The sequence below is a fragment of the Chamaea fasciata genome, unplaced genomic scaffold (genome assembly GCF_029207755.1).
Source record: "Chamaea fasciata isolate MVZ Bird 193981 ecotype frontalis unplaced genomic scaffold, bChaFas1.0.hap1 SCAF_9, whole genome shotgun sequence".
NCBI lineage: Eukaryota > Metazoa > Chordata > Aves > Passeriformes > Sylviidae > Chamaea > Chamaea fasciata.
This window is the reverse complement of record NW_027094094.1, coordinates 26,959,463-26,974,434: the sequence shown is the minus strand read 5'-3', so window position 1 is coordinate 26,974,434 and position 14,972 is coordinate 26,959,463. Positions and strand designations below refer to the sequence as shown.

Sequence of the window (14,972 nt, the reverse complement as noted above, 5' to 3'; positions counted from 1 at the left end):
GATACAGATGAGGCGTTCTGGAAATTGTGCACTAATTAATGACTTGAAAGGGGTGAGCATTGTTTAATGTTTGTAGCTTTACCCTGACAGCAGAAACTTTTTGTTTATATCTTTAGTTCTGCCAACAGCTTCTTCCCTACCTTCATGCCCTCTGTATTTTAGCAATTTCTAATCTAAGGCAGAAGTGCTATCCAGCATTACTGAACAAGGTTTATAGTTTTGTGGAACTCCAAAGAACTGGAATGTAAACTATGAAAAAATCAAGGAATTAATTAAGGAAGCAGTTAGCTATCTATTTGTATTCTTAGCCTTTCATTCAAGTGTCACACCTTTAGAGGAGTTATATTGAAATGATGAAACAGGTATGTAGTGAGACTGTGCTCTTGTTACAGAAATAGAATACTGATTAGAAGTGTCTCATGATACATCTTCCTGCATTCAGGAAGAATAAATGTTAATTTTTACTAAGGAAAGCAAGTGCTGTGGAGCCAAGAGCTAAACATGAAGTTGTGGGATTTTTTTGGTGATGCTAAATACATGTAGTATATACTTTTTTTCAGTTTAAGAAAGCATTGCAAAAGAAGGTTGACTCTTCTTGGTGCCTTTCCTGCTACATGTGGAAAGATCTATGTAGAAAGAACTTGTATTGTATGTCAAGTGCAAGGTACCTACATGCTGAAGCAGAATTTAAAAATGGCTTTGTAGTTGTTAACAGGTTAGTGAAGAGACTTGGGTGTTTGGGATTTTAGAATGGGATTTTGTTTGCTTGTTTTATTAAAACATGTGTTTTGTCCATAAAGTAACTGAGCAGCATGAGGGGCTTGAGGAGCCTAGAAAGATCTGTCCCCTTCCCTCGGGACTATATTAGACCTCTGAGTCATGAAGTCTTTGCATAGTAGGTGTCTGGTTACAAACCTTTTATGGGCCCTACTCAGCTGGGATATCAGCATCTGCATTATAGCTCCCATCTATTCTTAGGTGCTATCAGAGCACGACTGAACAGGCAAGGCAGAGAGAATTGCTTTCGTTCTGTAAAACTCTTCCCTGTTCTCAGTCTGTTTTTTCACCCTTTTTTCTGTCTGCCCCATCCTTGTGTCCCGCAGTGCCCTGTGGCTGCCTGTGGAAGCCGTACAACATGGCTTACAGTGTGAACCTGAATGGACCTGGACCCTGGGGCTTCCGGCTGCAAGGGGGCAAGGACTTCAACATGCCCTTGACCATCTCCAGAGTAAGTGTGCAAAAAATCCTTGTTGAGCTTGTTTGGGTTGGAGGATAGCAGTCATATGTGCACTTTCACCTGGCCTAGCAGAACTGAGATCTTTGCACCTAGGTGTGAATAAAGAGAATTTAACGTGAACTAGAAATGTACCAGTTTGAAGTACAACCTGGCATTGATAATGCCTCAGGAAGACAGTTCCAGTTAGTATCTTTTTGTGGATGGTGATACTGTCTCTTTGAAGTAAGCTTCCAGCTCTACTCTGTACAGTGTTGTCTCTTTTCTGCTGATAGGGGCCTCACTGGGGGGGAAGGGAGTAGAACAACTCTGAATGGGAATACAGAATTTTATTTCTAGAAAATAAACATGTAACTGCTTGTAAATATGTGAAGTTAGGTGTTAAAACTGAACTGAGGCAGGGATGTGTCCCTTCTCGTGATGGGGTGCAATAGTTGGATAAAAATTAGACATGTCAAGCAGAAGACTCAGTAGCACTTAAAATAATGTCTTAAATTATGCAGAAGCCTTCCATTTGCAGCTGACAAACAGCATGGATTTAATAATTAATTACCTGGTGTATCTGTCAATTACAGCCATATATCTCCTAGCTGCCTTTTTCTTTTCTCTTTCCCTTGAAGCATTATTTTAAGGAGTTGTGGTTCAGTACTCCTATTACCTGGATTAGCTCCGTTTCTTAAAATTTTTTAACTTTGGATGGTTTTTAGGAAATTTGTGATTCACTTACCTACTTTTCTCTTATAAAATAGCTCTGTGTGATTTCTGGTAGCTCCCTTCTTTTTTCTTGTTTCTGACAGTCTCAAATCTGCTCCAGAATGTTCAGATCATTCTAGGGAGGTCTTGGTTCCTCCACAAATGACCTGCAGAAGGCTTATTTTGCAGTGCAGTGACAAGAGAGGTTACTTACATAACAGTATGTAAGAGAAATACGAGAATGATTTAATCAGACAAACAAGTAGAATGCAAATAAAAGGTCTACTCCACTGTAAAAATAATAATTAAAAAAAAAGCAACCTACACTGCTTTTAAGACTATGTTGATTTTTTCATAATGAAAAAATACAGTCTGTTAAGTTGTGGGTACAAAATGTGATTCAAAGTCAGTTGGTAAGCTTCTGAAATCTTAGCTGTGCTATTCCATATTCATCCTGTGAAACCGTATCATCTGATCTCCCTTGTTCTTATGCACATTATCCCTTTCTTGGAAGACAGAGCCACATTTACCTTAATACTAAGGCCTATGCTGATGAGATGTACTTTTCATAACTCCTTTGCAGCATAGTAATTGCAAAGAAGGCTGTTCTGGCGGTATTATCAAAAGCAAACAAGCAAAAGACAACCTAAAATGCCTTCTGTCTGCGAAAATAAATTCCCTTCATAAGCTCAGATTAATTTTGCTCCTGTAAATAGTGTTGGTATTTCTTTTCTCATCCCACCCAAGGTAAGTACAGAGAGGTGCCATCATATTTTTGTAGGTGTTTTCGTGACACTTTGCTGCCTTCACTGTATGGTACTGATTATTTTCTTTTAAGTGATGCAGTCATACCTAGAGTGTCAGCCGTGGGCCAGGGCTGTAGCTCTTGCACTGTATATGACACAATCTGTAATGAAAAGCCAATTGTTTCCCAAAGAGCTCATTGTCTCAGATTGTAATCTGTGAAAGTGTAAACACTATGCCCAAAGGCTGTATGATTCTCATGGGGCTTTTGAGAGCATAGGAGGAGCAGAAGTGAAACCGCAACAGCTGAATTCCCAGAGGTGTGGAGGAATTAGCTCTTCAGAGCTGACTGCATTTTCAGCCATAGCAGTATCAGAAAGCACTGTTAAATGATTTTTAACTCCTTCCCAGTGAGGCCCACTTTTTAGCTGGGACTACAGCTTTGGGATGGGATTGGATTTTAGAGCCTGCCTTACGAGGGCAGAAGCAGACATAGAGGAATTAACATAGCCTCTTTCAGGAGGAGCTGGGATAGTTTTGTCTGCTGGTTGTGATGTTTTTAATTGGGACACAGTGTAATACATGACTTTTGATGATAATCTGTTCTTTTCTCTATCATCACATATCTCCAAACAGATCAGAAATTGCAGTCAAAAGTGAGTTGACCTATGAACTCAGCCATAGTTGCAGTCTTATTGTGGTGGGAAAAGGGATTACATTTTTAAGATATTCCGCATGGGGAGGAGGGGAGAGAAGATAACTGTGAGGATCTCCTTCTTGGAAAGGGCACACAGCTCTAAATGTTGCTAGTTGATGCTGTACACCTATTTATGGACTGGTTTTAATCCACTGCTGCCCTGAGATAAGATTAGACATTCTATGTGCAGGATGAGTCCAAATACTTCAACTTAAAGAATATTATAGTTGCTTTTAATATCAGATGTGCCATGGCACTTTTGGCTACACGTGCTCAGTGTCCTTCTAAGCCTGCAGACTGGGTTTGCATGCAGACATGTTCATTGTGCTCTGACTGCCCTCATTTAATTGGACTGTCTATGGGCCACAGAGAACAGAAAGATTCCTCCTTTTTCGTGAAGGCTCTCTGCTCTTCTGTCATGCTGCAAGAGCACTGCCTCTAAGCTCCTGAGAAAGACATGGAAAGTGTCTTAACACAGCAGGGTTGTTCATCCCATCTATAGTATTAGACCAGCAGGTTTCCAAGCACCCTCCTGAAAGAGAGCACCAGTATTGTGCCATTATGAAGCTAGCCCATGCTTAGACATCAGGTGGGTACCTGTTGACCTGCGCTCTGTCAGGCCCTATACAATTCCCACTCACCTCACACTTCACCTGGAGAGCAGGGGAGAAATCCTGAAGGTCTCTGAAACCTGCTGAGAAAAGCACAATACAGGATTGTGGGGTTACTAATGTTTCTATTCAGGAGAAATGCTTTTAACACAGTGGATGAGGAAGGGAATTACTCAGAGCTGTTTGGCATAACAGTTCATGTCTAAAGAAATCTTTAAAATGGTTCTGAGACACTGTATTCCGTTCAAGTAGGCCCAGGTGATCAGCTCATTGCTAAATTGTCAACAGCATAATGCACAGGAGTCACAGTCAGTCAGCTGGATGACAGGTGAAGATCTGTTCCCCTGAAATGGATTGTTCTGCTTATCTGTTCTTTATCTAAAAATAAATGCCTGACTAATGTAGAGGGTGGAAACAAGAAAACAGGAGACAAAAACAAATAGGGAAAAGTTAAAGTCACTCTTCAGCTTTCACACTCCTTTAACAATAGCATTGGGAAATCATCTGTAAACTATTTGTCCAGTCCCCACCCTACAGACCATCCTACCCACTAGAAAAATATGGTCATAAGATGTCAAATTCTGTTATGAGATGTGGCATTCTGTCCTGACATGTCATGAGCAGGTAGCAGATGTAGGAAAACTGTATTGACAGACTTAGAAAAGCTGAGCATCTGTCAGCCCTGCTGAAATGAAGGAGACTTGCAGGTTGCTGGCACTGCTAAGCACTGTCACCAGTGGCATGATCATATACATAAATCTGGTCTTTCCAAATTGACGTGGGCAGCAAAGCTGTTTATTTTCTCCTGCTGCTTGAACTGTCTGGAAGCAAGCAGAATTCATTAATTTTATAGGCCTAATCCTCTGTAAGAAGGCTTTTGGACATAGTTAATTATCTAAGTGCTCGGTTGCCATGTTACCTAAGATGGTATGATTGTACGTCGTTGGATGCAATAACAGAACATCTTCATATAATTCTGAATCTTTTGTTTCTGAACAGCAAACTTTTCTAGTGAGACAGGCTGGCTTGCAAGTGATGCAACGAGCTGAAAGGTGTGAAGGAGCTATCGTTATCTGAGGTAGTAGAAGTATTATTTAAATCCCTGTGGGAACTCATGACTGGTATATTCACTCTGCGGTTATCCATACACTTTTGTATTTCCTAATAGAGAAGTTTTTTTAGCTGCTTGGGTTCCAAATCAAAAGCCAGAGCCTGAAACAGGAGATAGTGTTTAAACAAAACAAAAACGTTCAAGAAATACTTTTCTTTATTCGATTAAGTGATGAAAAGGTTGAAATCTGGTGATGATGTAAGTCCAGAAAGGAAAAATACCAAACATTGCTACAAAAAGAATTAAATTAACTGATCAGTGTACTGACTGCTACAAGCACCCTGAAACAGCTTTTTGAGTCTGGGGAAAACCCTGGTCTAGCATTTTGCAGTCTCTGTGCAGTAGCAGGAAGGGTTTTTTTCTCACAGTTGTTAGGCTCTTTCCTTTTATCAGTGTCTCATCCTGATTGCTTCCTGTCCCTCCTCCACTCCCTAGCATGCATATGCCAACCTCTGGCTGTCAGTGCCTTTGCTTTAGAGGAGCTGAGTGAGAGTATTCATTTCCTGTGGGCTATTGCATATCAGTGCCTCACAGCAGACAAGTGAGGAGGGAAGGCAGTCCCTTTTCACTTTTTTTTCTTCTGTTCTTGAATGCAGGGAGGCCTCAGATGATCTGGGTCAGGCTCTGTGCATTCTGCAGCTGTTCTTTGAATGGCCATGTGATGCTGTACATAAACTATAATCAGAAAAATGCAGTTCACCTGTATTGACTGAACTGAAACAATTCAACAAGTTCTCTTGAAGTGCTGGTACCACATCACCTGTTAAGCATCCACCTTTGGTGAATCAGACGGCTGAGTAGCTGTTCTAAAGCTGCAACTGCAGCTTTGAGAGGGTTTTTTTTTAATCTCCAAATAAAAAGTCCTTCACAATATCAAAAGCTATAGATCAGTATTTATAATAGTTGTTATTCTACTAAACTAACAGATAAGTCTGGTGTCCTCTAGAAATCTTCCTCTTTAGCTAGTACTCAGTAGAGATGTTTCCTTTTTCCTTTAAAGTTCAAAGGAAAGTCATCTTCTGAGAAGGAAGTGAGCCATTTAATATAATGACTGTCTTATGCCTAGACAAACTGTGGTAATTTCTTACACCTGAGCAGATTCACATTCTTCCAGTCTTCTTACAGTTTAGCTCCAAATAGTTTCTTGTGAAAGAAAAATTAAATACTTCCAGGCCAGCTTTTCAGAACACTCCAGAACTTTACTATCTATATTTTTGATAAAACAACTATTCTGTGGGCATCAGCATTTCTTTGGGATAATCTGTTTAATTTGTTGATTACTTCTCGAGTAGTTACAGCATTCTGAATTTTATTACCTGCAATTATTTGTTATATATGCAAACAATGTCAGTATCCTAAGAGAGTGCTAGTTATCTGAGGTGGTATGTTTGCTTTCAAACTAATTTGCAAGTCAGTTCTGGTATGTTTACAGCTGCATCAGAAATGATTGTGTTTCTGTGAGCCTGAGCCCTACTAGTAACTCCTCAGCCTCCTGATTTGGTATTGTTTATTTGAGATGTTCCAGTAGACAGCATCTGTACTATAAATGGCAGTTCAGTGTTCAGGGCATTTGTATGATAAGGTTGCATGTCCTCTCAAACACAAGTGTCATGTCTATGTCAGACAAGGAGAGAGGGAGCAAATTCTCTAGCTGCGTTCCATTCAAATAATACTTGTTGGACCAGAGAAAGGAGTTCTGGCACCTGGGGATCAAAATATCCCAGGATACTGGGGAGGCAGTTCAAGCCTCTGCTCTGAGTGAAACAGACCAGAGTTTTAAATGTGGCTGTGCAGGTGCTCTAAGAGGTAAGGAATTAGTTATTCTGAGGTAGACAACATGTCTTGACCAAAAATACTGTATCAGGTCTGAGGAGTAATCCCAATGGATGTTTCACCAGAGCCACTAACACTTGAGAGAAGGTTTGATTTCAGCAAATACCTGATTTTGTATCCAAAGTTCCAGCATGAGATGGGTTGCTTTTCTCTTCTGGGTAAACAGTCATGATAGAAATAAGAAGCTTTCGTTTTCCTTCCTTGCAGAAAATATCTTGAAAAATCCATGAAGTTTATGGTTGTAACTTTAAACTCAGGTTTATTTGTTGAAGAGTGCTTTCATTACAATTTTTATTTAAACTGCAGCATGGTAACGCAATGTGGTTTGAATGCATGTATTCTACTTGACAAAATAACTTCCAGGAACAGCATGTAGCTAGCTGCAGCACTTGGTCAAATGATTTCTCCTTTAAATCAAGTAGGTACTTGGAACACAAAGGCAACCGCTCTTATCTGTTTGTGTGATTAAAGTAATCACTAAATACTAAGTCCACTGCTGAAGGTCAGGGGTATATAAGGAGAATTATGTGTTCTGCACAGATACTGTGCAGCAATTGTCTATTTAAGGCTATGTTCTTCAATTCTATCTGCTTTGAATTTCAGGAGAAACGTAACACCCTGGTAGAATATAGGCCAGATAAATGTGCCTAACGGCCAGTAATAGCTGAGGTTCTGGTTTTAAATGGAGTTACATCATCAAACCTGGTGTTCTGACTGTTCTTACACAAAATACATAACCTATGGGTTTGAAGCTCTTTCTTCATTTCACCTCCTAAGTGCTTTTTAATTTGGAGTGGGATTGTAACCTGAATCACCAATACTTGTGTGGTGTTATCTGTGAAAAGAGCTCATTCTATGAAATAATTGGGCTGAATAATATCTATGCAATTGCCAGCTCAGTTATAAAGTAACTTTGCAGCTTTCTTTCCTGCAAAAGAAAGGGAAATGCAGCTCTTCCCTTGAACAGGTGTCATATAGCATTAGCTGTGGAAAACTTGGGCTCAAGACTGGTAAAAATCTGAGTTCACAACTGGGGATAACAGTAGCTTTTGTGGTTTTATGGAAGAGGGAGGAAAGGGTTTCTTAACCTAAGGAAACAGATCCACAATGCAAATTATTTGCATTCCATTTTCATTTGTTTTAAGATTTAACAGTGTGGTCTGCCAACTGGATAATGTGGTCTGACACATTGTTCAGTCTTTGACCTAGAGTTTACTTATATGAGAATATAGTTGATGTAGTATTTCAGGAAGTCCTCAGATTTACATAATTATTATTAAAGTTAATAATTTTGCAGATCCTTTAGAATGAGTGAACATCAGGAGGTAACCATTAAATTATGAATTTTAAGCTGCTGAACTGTTAGTGCTTTATAATTAAAATGGACAATAAGCTTTTTTTTTAGGTAAAACTTTTTATTAGTGTCTGATGTATGAACTCTGTAAATGACTGTCTTAATAACACGGCAGATAACTCTGTCATTATCTCCATTCTGAATGCATTATTGCAAAATGTTCTCCAGCCAGTAGAACACAAGGAGAAATCAGCTCTGTGAATATGCTGTCATTAAGTTTCTATACTAGCAACAGCAGTTCCTATCTTGTTGTCTAATTAGTAGCATAAAGTGTATGTTATACTACAACTATCAAAAATGTGGGTATTTAAATACAAAACACCAACCTTGAGTAGCAATGGGGAAGTATGAAAATGATTACAAAATGCAATAGTCTTCATTTTAATCTAGAGCTTTCACTGTGGGCTGGAGCTAGCTGAGAAGACAGTCTCATGTGGCCAGCTTGTGTGTAACTAGAAATTTCTGCAGGTGGGTACCTGAGATGCCACCGTTTTAATGCATAACATAGCATTAAATAGTGTTCAGTGTAATAGGAGACAATGCTCTTCTTTTTCACTGAGTTTTGGTGCAAGATTAGCCAAATTATCAATGTGCAGGTAAATTATGACTCACTGTTGAAAGATCTTGAGAAGGGGAGAGGAAGGAGGGAAATTTCTGCTGAACATGGTAAAAATCAATTGCAACAGCAAGTTTGGAGGAAATAAATGAATTTAAAACCTTGTCTGGCAATGTCAGCAGTACTGTGCTAGTAGAAATTAATAATGCTAATTGGATAAGAATGGTTTCTATACACGGCATGTTAAAGGGCTGTTTCTTCTGTACTAGAGTAATTAAAGCCTTAAGAAAAAGGTTACCTGAGAACAAAATATCTGAACAGGCTTTCTGTTACAGTTGTATAAATTCCTAAATAGTAATTTGATAGAAGTATGCTATGATATTTAATAAATGACATTCATTAATTCATAAAGAATTTCATTTTTCTGGTACAGAGTGAAGACAAGGATCTCAATAAATATGCTGTTAAAACATATTGTGTTGACCCATAATTCCCATTATCTATTTAAAAGCTAACAGGTATCACCTGTCAAAATGTATTGCAGAGATGATGATTTTTTTAAAAAAGTATTTTATTTAGCTACCGACATAAAACTCAGGTTGTAAAAGAAACAAAAGCTTGGTCACATAAAGCTGGCCCTGAAGCTTAGGTCAGCCTGTTTGGTAGCTTTCGGGGACAGTTCCAAAATCTCCCATTTTTCAGATTCACGAAGAGTATAATATTTCCCCCAAATGTAAAGCTGTTTGTGTTCTTCTAAGAGATTTACAGGCGAAAAAGCATACAATGAATAGAGGGAAGAAAGTTCCTGGAATTAGGTACCCTCAAAAAAATTCATTCTCAGCTTATGAATGGCTCCAGATAATATTTTGAATGGGCTTCCTTCAAGGTGACTCCTCTCTTTGGTAGTGGTGGTTAGCAGCCATTTTCCCAAAAAGTCAATGAGGTCTTGCTCTTCTTTTAGGAAGATGAAATGGGCCAAATGTCTTAAAGGCATGCAAATCCCCTGACGAGGGTAGAGTTACTTTCTGCACCTCCCACGTGCGTAGCTGGTGTTGTGATCATCTGTGCCACAGGTGTTCAGTGCCTGCACACAGTGCATAAATAGGTTTTAACCTTTCTCAAAATCCTTCCAAATACACTTGATTTGTAGCAATGGCAGCTGAGGATTAGAGGGAACACAGCCTTTCACATGGTCTCACCCTATTCCCACCTTTCCCTTGCTCAGAGTCCAAATTCCAGCCTCTGGGCTATTTTGGCTCCATGCCTCTCTTGCTTAGCCATACCTAATACAGACATAAACCCTTATTCTTATTAAAAGTAGCAGGCTTAAGGGCACGTGCTTACTTTAAACAATTTATGGGTTCTCAGTTTGAAGCCAGCTTTAGTGACAATTAGTCTGTGGCATGAATAAAAATATTTGCAATGCATTGTAATACTTACTATACCTGATTAGGGCGCCGTGCACACTCTTGAGAAGCCTCTGTGAGACTCTTATGCTATATTTAAAGCATCCAGTAACTTAGGAAGCTATTTTGAATTGGAACCAGTACTACGTTTACCTCAAGCTTCTGGAATGGGACATCTTATCCAAAACTCCAAAAATACTACATGTAACCCCAGATTCTGGTACATAGTGCCAAATCAGAATGCCCTGGTATTAGGGTGAATTTGGGCTGCCTTTCCTTCATCCCGGGGGTCACTGGGACCATCCTGTTCTATTTGAAAATGTCAGCATTCTCTCCTTACCTAATCATAGCTGGTTCAAAAATGGCTAAGGGCAGTTGGTACTATGGCAGGTGTTTAAAAAAGCAAGTCAAAGCAAGATTGTCTTTTTCATCAGCATTGGCTAAAGTTAATTATTGTAGGAAAAAAATGAATAGTCTTTCTGCTGTTTTTTTTTTTTTGACAAGAGTTGTAAAATACAAGTACCCTCCTAACCTACTGTCAAAATTCCTTTCATGTCTAAAAGATTTTTATCTCACTGTTTTGCTTAAATTACCTTACAAATTATGCAAGATGAAATCCTTTAATCCTTTTGTCAACTGTAAGGGGTGGGGTGAATGAGGATCTCTCTATTACATGTGTGCTTTGCTTTCTTCATGACAAGAAGTGGTCAGCAGTCTGCAAGCATCGTCAGTTGTGTGGACAGCAGCAAACCACATCTACCTGTACTGGAATCTCTTCCCTGTTTGATTGTCCACTGCTTGGTACTACTTCTTTTCAGGGCAGCACTTCTAAAATTGAAACGTGTGTTGGTTTGCCATATAGTTGTCTGTAGTCCAGGCTGAGTGCACAGAGTTGTGGGTATCAGACTGTTGGCACCTCATGGGAAGGGTGAACTGATTATTGAGGTGCCAGAATTGTTTGGCTGTTTCACCCCTGGGGAATAGCAAAGCTCTCTTCTCTTTTGAGGGAGGCTTTATCCCACCCTTGACAACTGTGTGCCTCAGCTGCAGCAGCCAGCTGCAAGGACAGGTACTGATGGCTCTTGGCATTCATCCTCAATCCATGTGAAATTCTTCTCTGCTTCTCCTCCTTCCATATGCCTGGAATGCTCATGTGGCCTCTTTCCCCTGCCTCCTTTCCTTGCTCTATTCCCACATTCTGCCTCACCAGAGTGTGCCATCCTTTCTTTGCTCCCAGCTTTCAATGCCGTTCAGATTAAGTGCACTTAGTGTGGAGGAACAAAAAGATGAAGACTGCTTTTGGGAAGTTAAAGATTTAGACCCTCCAAAAGGTGTATAATGTCCTATAGAGCCATGAAGGGACAGAGAAGGAATGCGCACGAAGGAGCTGGCACAAAGGAGCCACAAGGAGGTTCATGACTGCCCTGTGTGAAGCTGGGGGGTTTCCTGTTTCTCTGATTACATGTGTTGCTGTATTAAAGTCTTCTCTAGTCTCTGTTAAGGAACCCAAGCTGCAAATAATACCAGTATCACTTCTGTGTTGACAGTAGACTGCATCTTCACTGAGATTCCCAGGAAAGACTTTCCTCCTTTTACAACCACACATCCTATGGTCCACAAAAAGATGGATTTTTCCTGCTCAGCAGGAATTCCCTTTTCCTACATATCTGTGCTTAATTTTCTTCAGAGCAGTGGTTCCTCACTCTGAAAAATGTCATCTTAGATTGTAATCTCCAACTTTTTCTTTGAAGAAAATATACACATTAATATTTTAAAAACCTATATATATAAAAAATACAAGCAGATAATGATTGAGAGCATTTCCATAAATTCCACATGCCAAAACATGGGGGATTTGAGTGGTACTGAAGAAAAACAAAAGAGAATAAACTTTCCTGAAGGTCTAGATAATCAGTGGATTAGTTCAGTTTTAATTTCACATCAGTTTTTTCTAGACCCAATTCTTTCCTTGGAAAAATTAGAAGAAGTCTAAAGAGTGGTAATTTGCATGAATGGGTTGCTCTCCGGAAGAAAATGAAGTGGGTTTGATTTTTTTCCATTGTGTGTGACCTGTCATGGAGGTTATCCTAGCTTGTGGGAACATTCCTGGCCAAAAAAAAGTGACCATCCCTTCCACAATATGGAAGACATATTTGCAGTGTGATTGACAAGATGAGGAGGTGGTATATAATTTCTGTGCATGTCAAGGGACTGGTAGTGTATGGAACCAAAACTAGAACTTAGCTGCTTTATTTATCCCTTGAACAGATGCAGTACCAGCAGCTGCAATAAGATCTTTCATACATTCCACCCACAATTCCCTGGAGTTCATGTGTCCTAAAGACAACCTGGAAAGGAGGCAGGACACTCTCTTGTACAGTATTACATTTTATAAGTACAGCATGAGATGCTGATCTTTCTCATAGGGAAAGAATCCCAGGCTGGATCTGAGTTTCATACCATTTGATGATATGGGTAGATGTCTTTATCTCTTGCTGCTCTGGGTATTTAGCTCCAATTCTTAATTTGGTCTCTAAATTTTGTTTTATTAAAACTCTTTATGGACTAGAAAGCAGCACAAAGTAGTTTTATTATAATTTAACCCTTATTTGCCTTATCAATGGGACCTTTAATTGGTTTTATCTGAGGGAAGTATTGTTAAGAGGGCTGGTAAACAATATTACTTCTTTTGTCTCCATTAGGTCTTGATCCTTCTCCACTGGTTTTGCAGAGATTGGATTGGGTTGCAATATTAAATGCATCTCCAAGCTTAGGAGGCCAGGAAAGAGCTCATCAATGTCGTTGATTGTTAAGCCTCAATGTGTAGATAAAGGGTTTAGGGAGGAATAAACTTTCCTCATTGGCGTTTAATTTTAGAACATCCACAGTGGATGTTCTGGCCTGGATGCCACAGGTCTTTAATTTCAGTCTTCCCATAAAGCATCTTGGCTACTGTGTGAGACTATTTGTGCCATACATCCACACCAGCATGCTACTGCCCTTGGATACACTAATGCTGTAAAGAGAAATGTTCAGAAAATGCTCTCTAAAAAATTATCTTTTTCCACTGCAGACAATACAATTTTGCCATAGCAAAATAGGGTTCAGGAACTATTGAGAAAATCTCCCAAATTGCCAAAGTTTTTTTGAAAATAAAGGGTCCATGCCATCTTTTGAAGCTGTTAATATCCTCTCACCATTGCAGCAATGACAGTAACGAAATACTCAGTAAAAATTAATTTTCTCAGTGTGTCATGAGAGAAGCTTTTTTCTGGCTAAACTGTAACACCTTAAAGATGATGGTGACCTCCTTGAAGAGGTGAATTTGAAACATCCAAGTGTTTCTTAGTATTTATTTGAATATTTTCCTATATTTATTGAGTAGCGTCATAATAATTAAAATCTCCCAATCCCTAGGTGTATCTGTTAACAGCAACAACAAATAATCAAGCAAAAGCCTGTTTTTATCGAAAGATATCAAATCCTGAGAACGGATGAAAAGGGCAGTGATTTGCAACGTCTGTTGTACATTTTTAGTTGAGCTTGTTTTCAATTGGAGCATAAAAGGAGCTCTCCTTATTTTCCCTACTGAGTGTATACTGTCTGGGACCTGTGTCTTTATCTTTGGATGGTAATGGCCTAAGAAAACCCCTCTCTTTTTAGTTTTTTTTCTTTGGATGGTAATGGCCTAAGAAAACCCCTCTCTTTTCAGTTTTTTTCTTTTCTTTAACACTTAACGATGAACAGATATTCCTGATTACTTATATGTGTGTGTATATATATATATATTTATATTAATGACAATATCTATATCTTTTCTCTGTCATTTGTCACACAATAACTTACTTTTTGCCCAGTTTATCTTGCTTTGACACCAGGATAAGTAAAATCAAAGCTTTTTTGATGGTATCTTTGTACTTTTTCTGTACAGCTTCATTCTTAGGACAAATAGCCATTGGTTGGCTCTGCCTCTTTATGTTTTCCTCCCTTCCTCTAGTGACTTGGATCACTTTGTAGTGCAAGTAGGTTGCACTGTGATAGTCCTGAATTCAATTAGATAATGTAACAGAGAGAGTGCCGTGGCCTCATGTTCAAGGAGAGGTGCCTAGAAGTTGCACTTAAAAATTGATAATGTGAATTTTAATATCCTCTTAACTTTGAAATATGTCTTTCACTTCTGTGATCCTTGATATTGTCTTGAAGTGTTTTTTTCCTTTCCGTTCTTACCTCACCTCCATAATCTGTTTTTTTATGGTTAATTTTCATTGCAAAGACCAGTGAGAGAGACTAGGACAGGACTTTATTTTTTGATTAAAATGTACAATTTCCATTTTGAGAGATGAGAAGACCATGTTACGTGATATCATTTTTGTTAGTTTCACTCCAACCCGCTGTTATCCATAGTCTAAACACATATAAAACTGTTTATATCCTCTAAGTAGAAGCCAAAGGAACTCCAAAACTGAGCAAACTGTGCAAATACTAGGAATGTGAGCATATATTCCAAGATAGTGAGGCTGTTAGCAAGCATTGTATGTACTGATGGATAGCTAAGCTGAATGTGGAAATGATTGGTAATTTTTTCTATTGCCATCTCTCACTATCAAGCATTGGGCAATATTCTGCTAGGACAGGGATGGTATTTTGAGATTTAAGTTTGGATTAAGTCACGTCAAGACAAATGCCAATCTGATAGATGAGAGAGCACTGCAGGCCGACGAACTGGCATGGGA

At 39.0% G+C, this 14,972-nt stretch overlaps 1 protein-coding gene across 4 annotated transcripts in view; it reads left to right on the top strand.

The window, feature by feature from the left end:
* The first annotated feature begins 960 nt into the window (after window positions 1-960).
* LDB3 (LIM domain binding 3) overlaps window positions 961-14,972 on the top strand; it is a 108,852-nt gene continuing 94,840 nt past the window's right edge. For all 4 annotated transcript variants that reach the window (XM_066191606.1, XM_066191604.1, XM_066191603.1 and 1 more), the window contains exons 1-2: window positions 961-1,003; window positions 1,104-1,228. In XM_066191606.1, coding sequence (XP_066047703.1) covers window positions 1,136-1,228 — 93 coding nt within the window. In that variant the 5' untranslated portion in view covers window positions 961-1,003; window positions 1,104-1,135. The remainder of the gene's footprint in view (window positions 1,004-1,103; window positions 1,229-14,972) is intronic.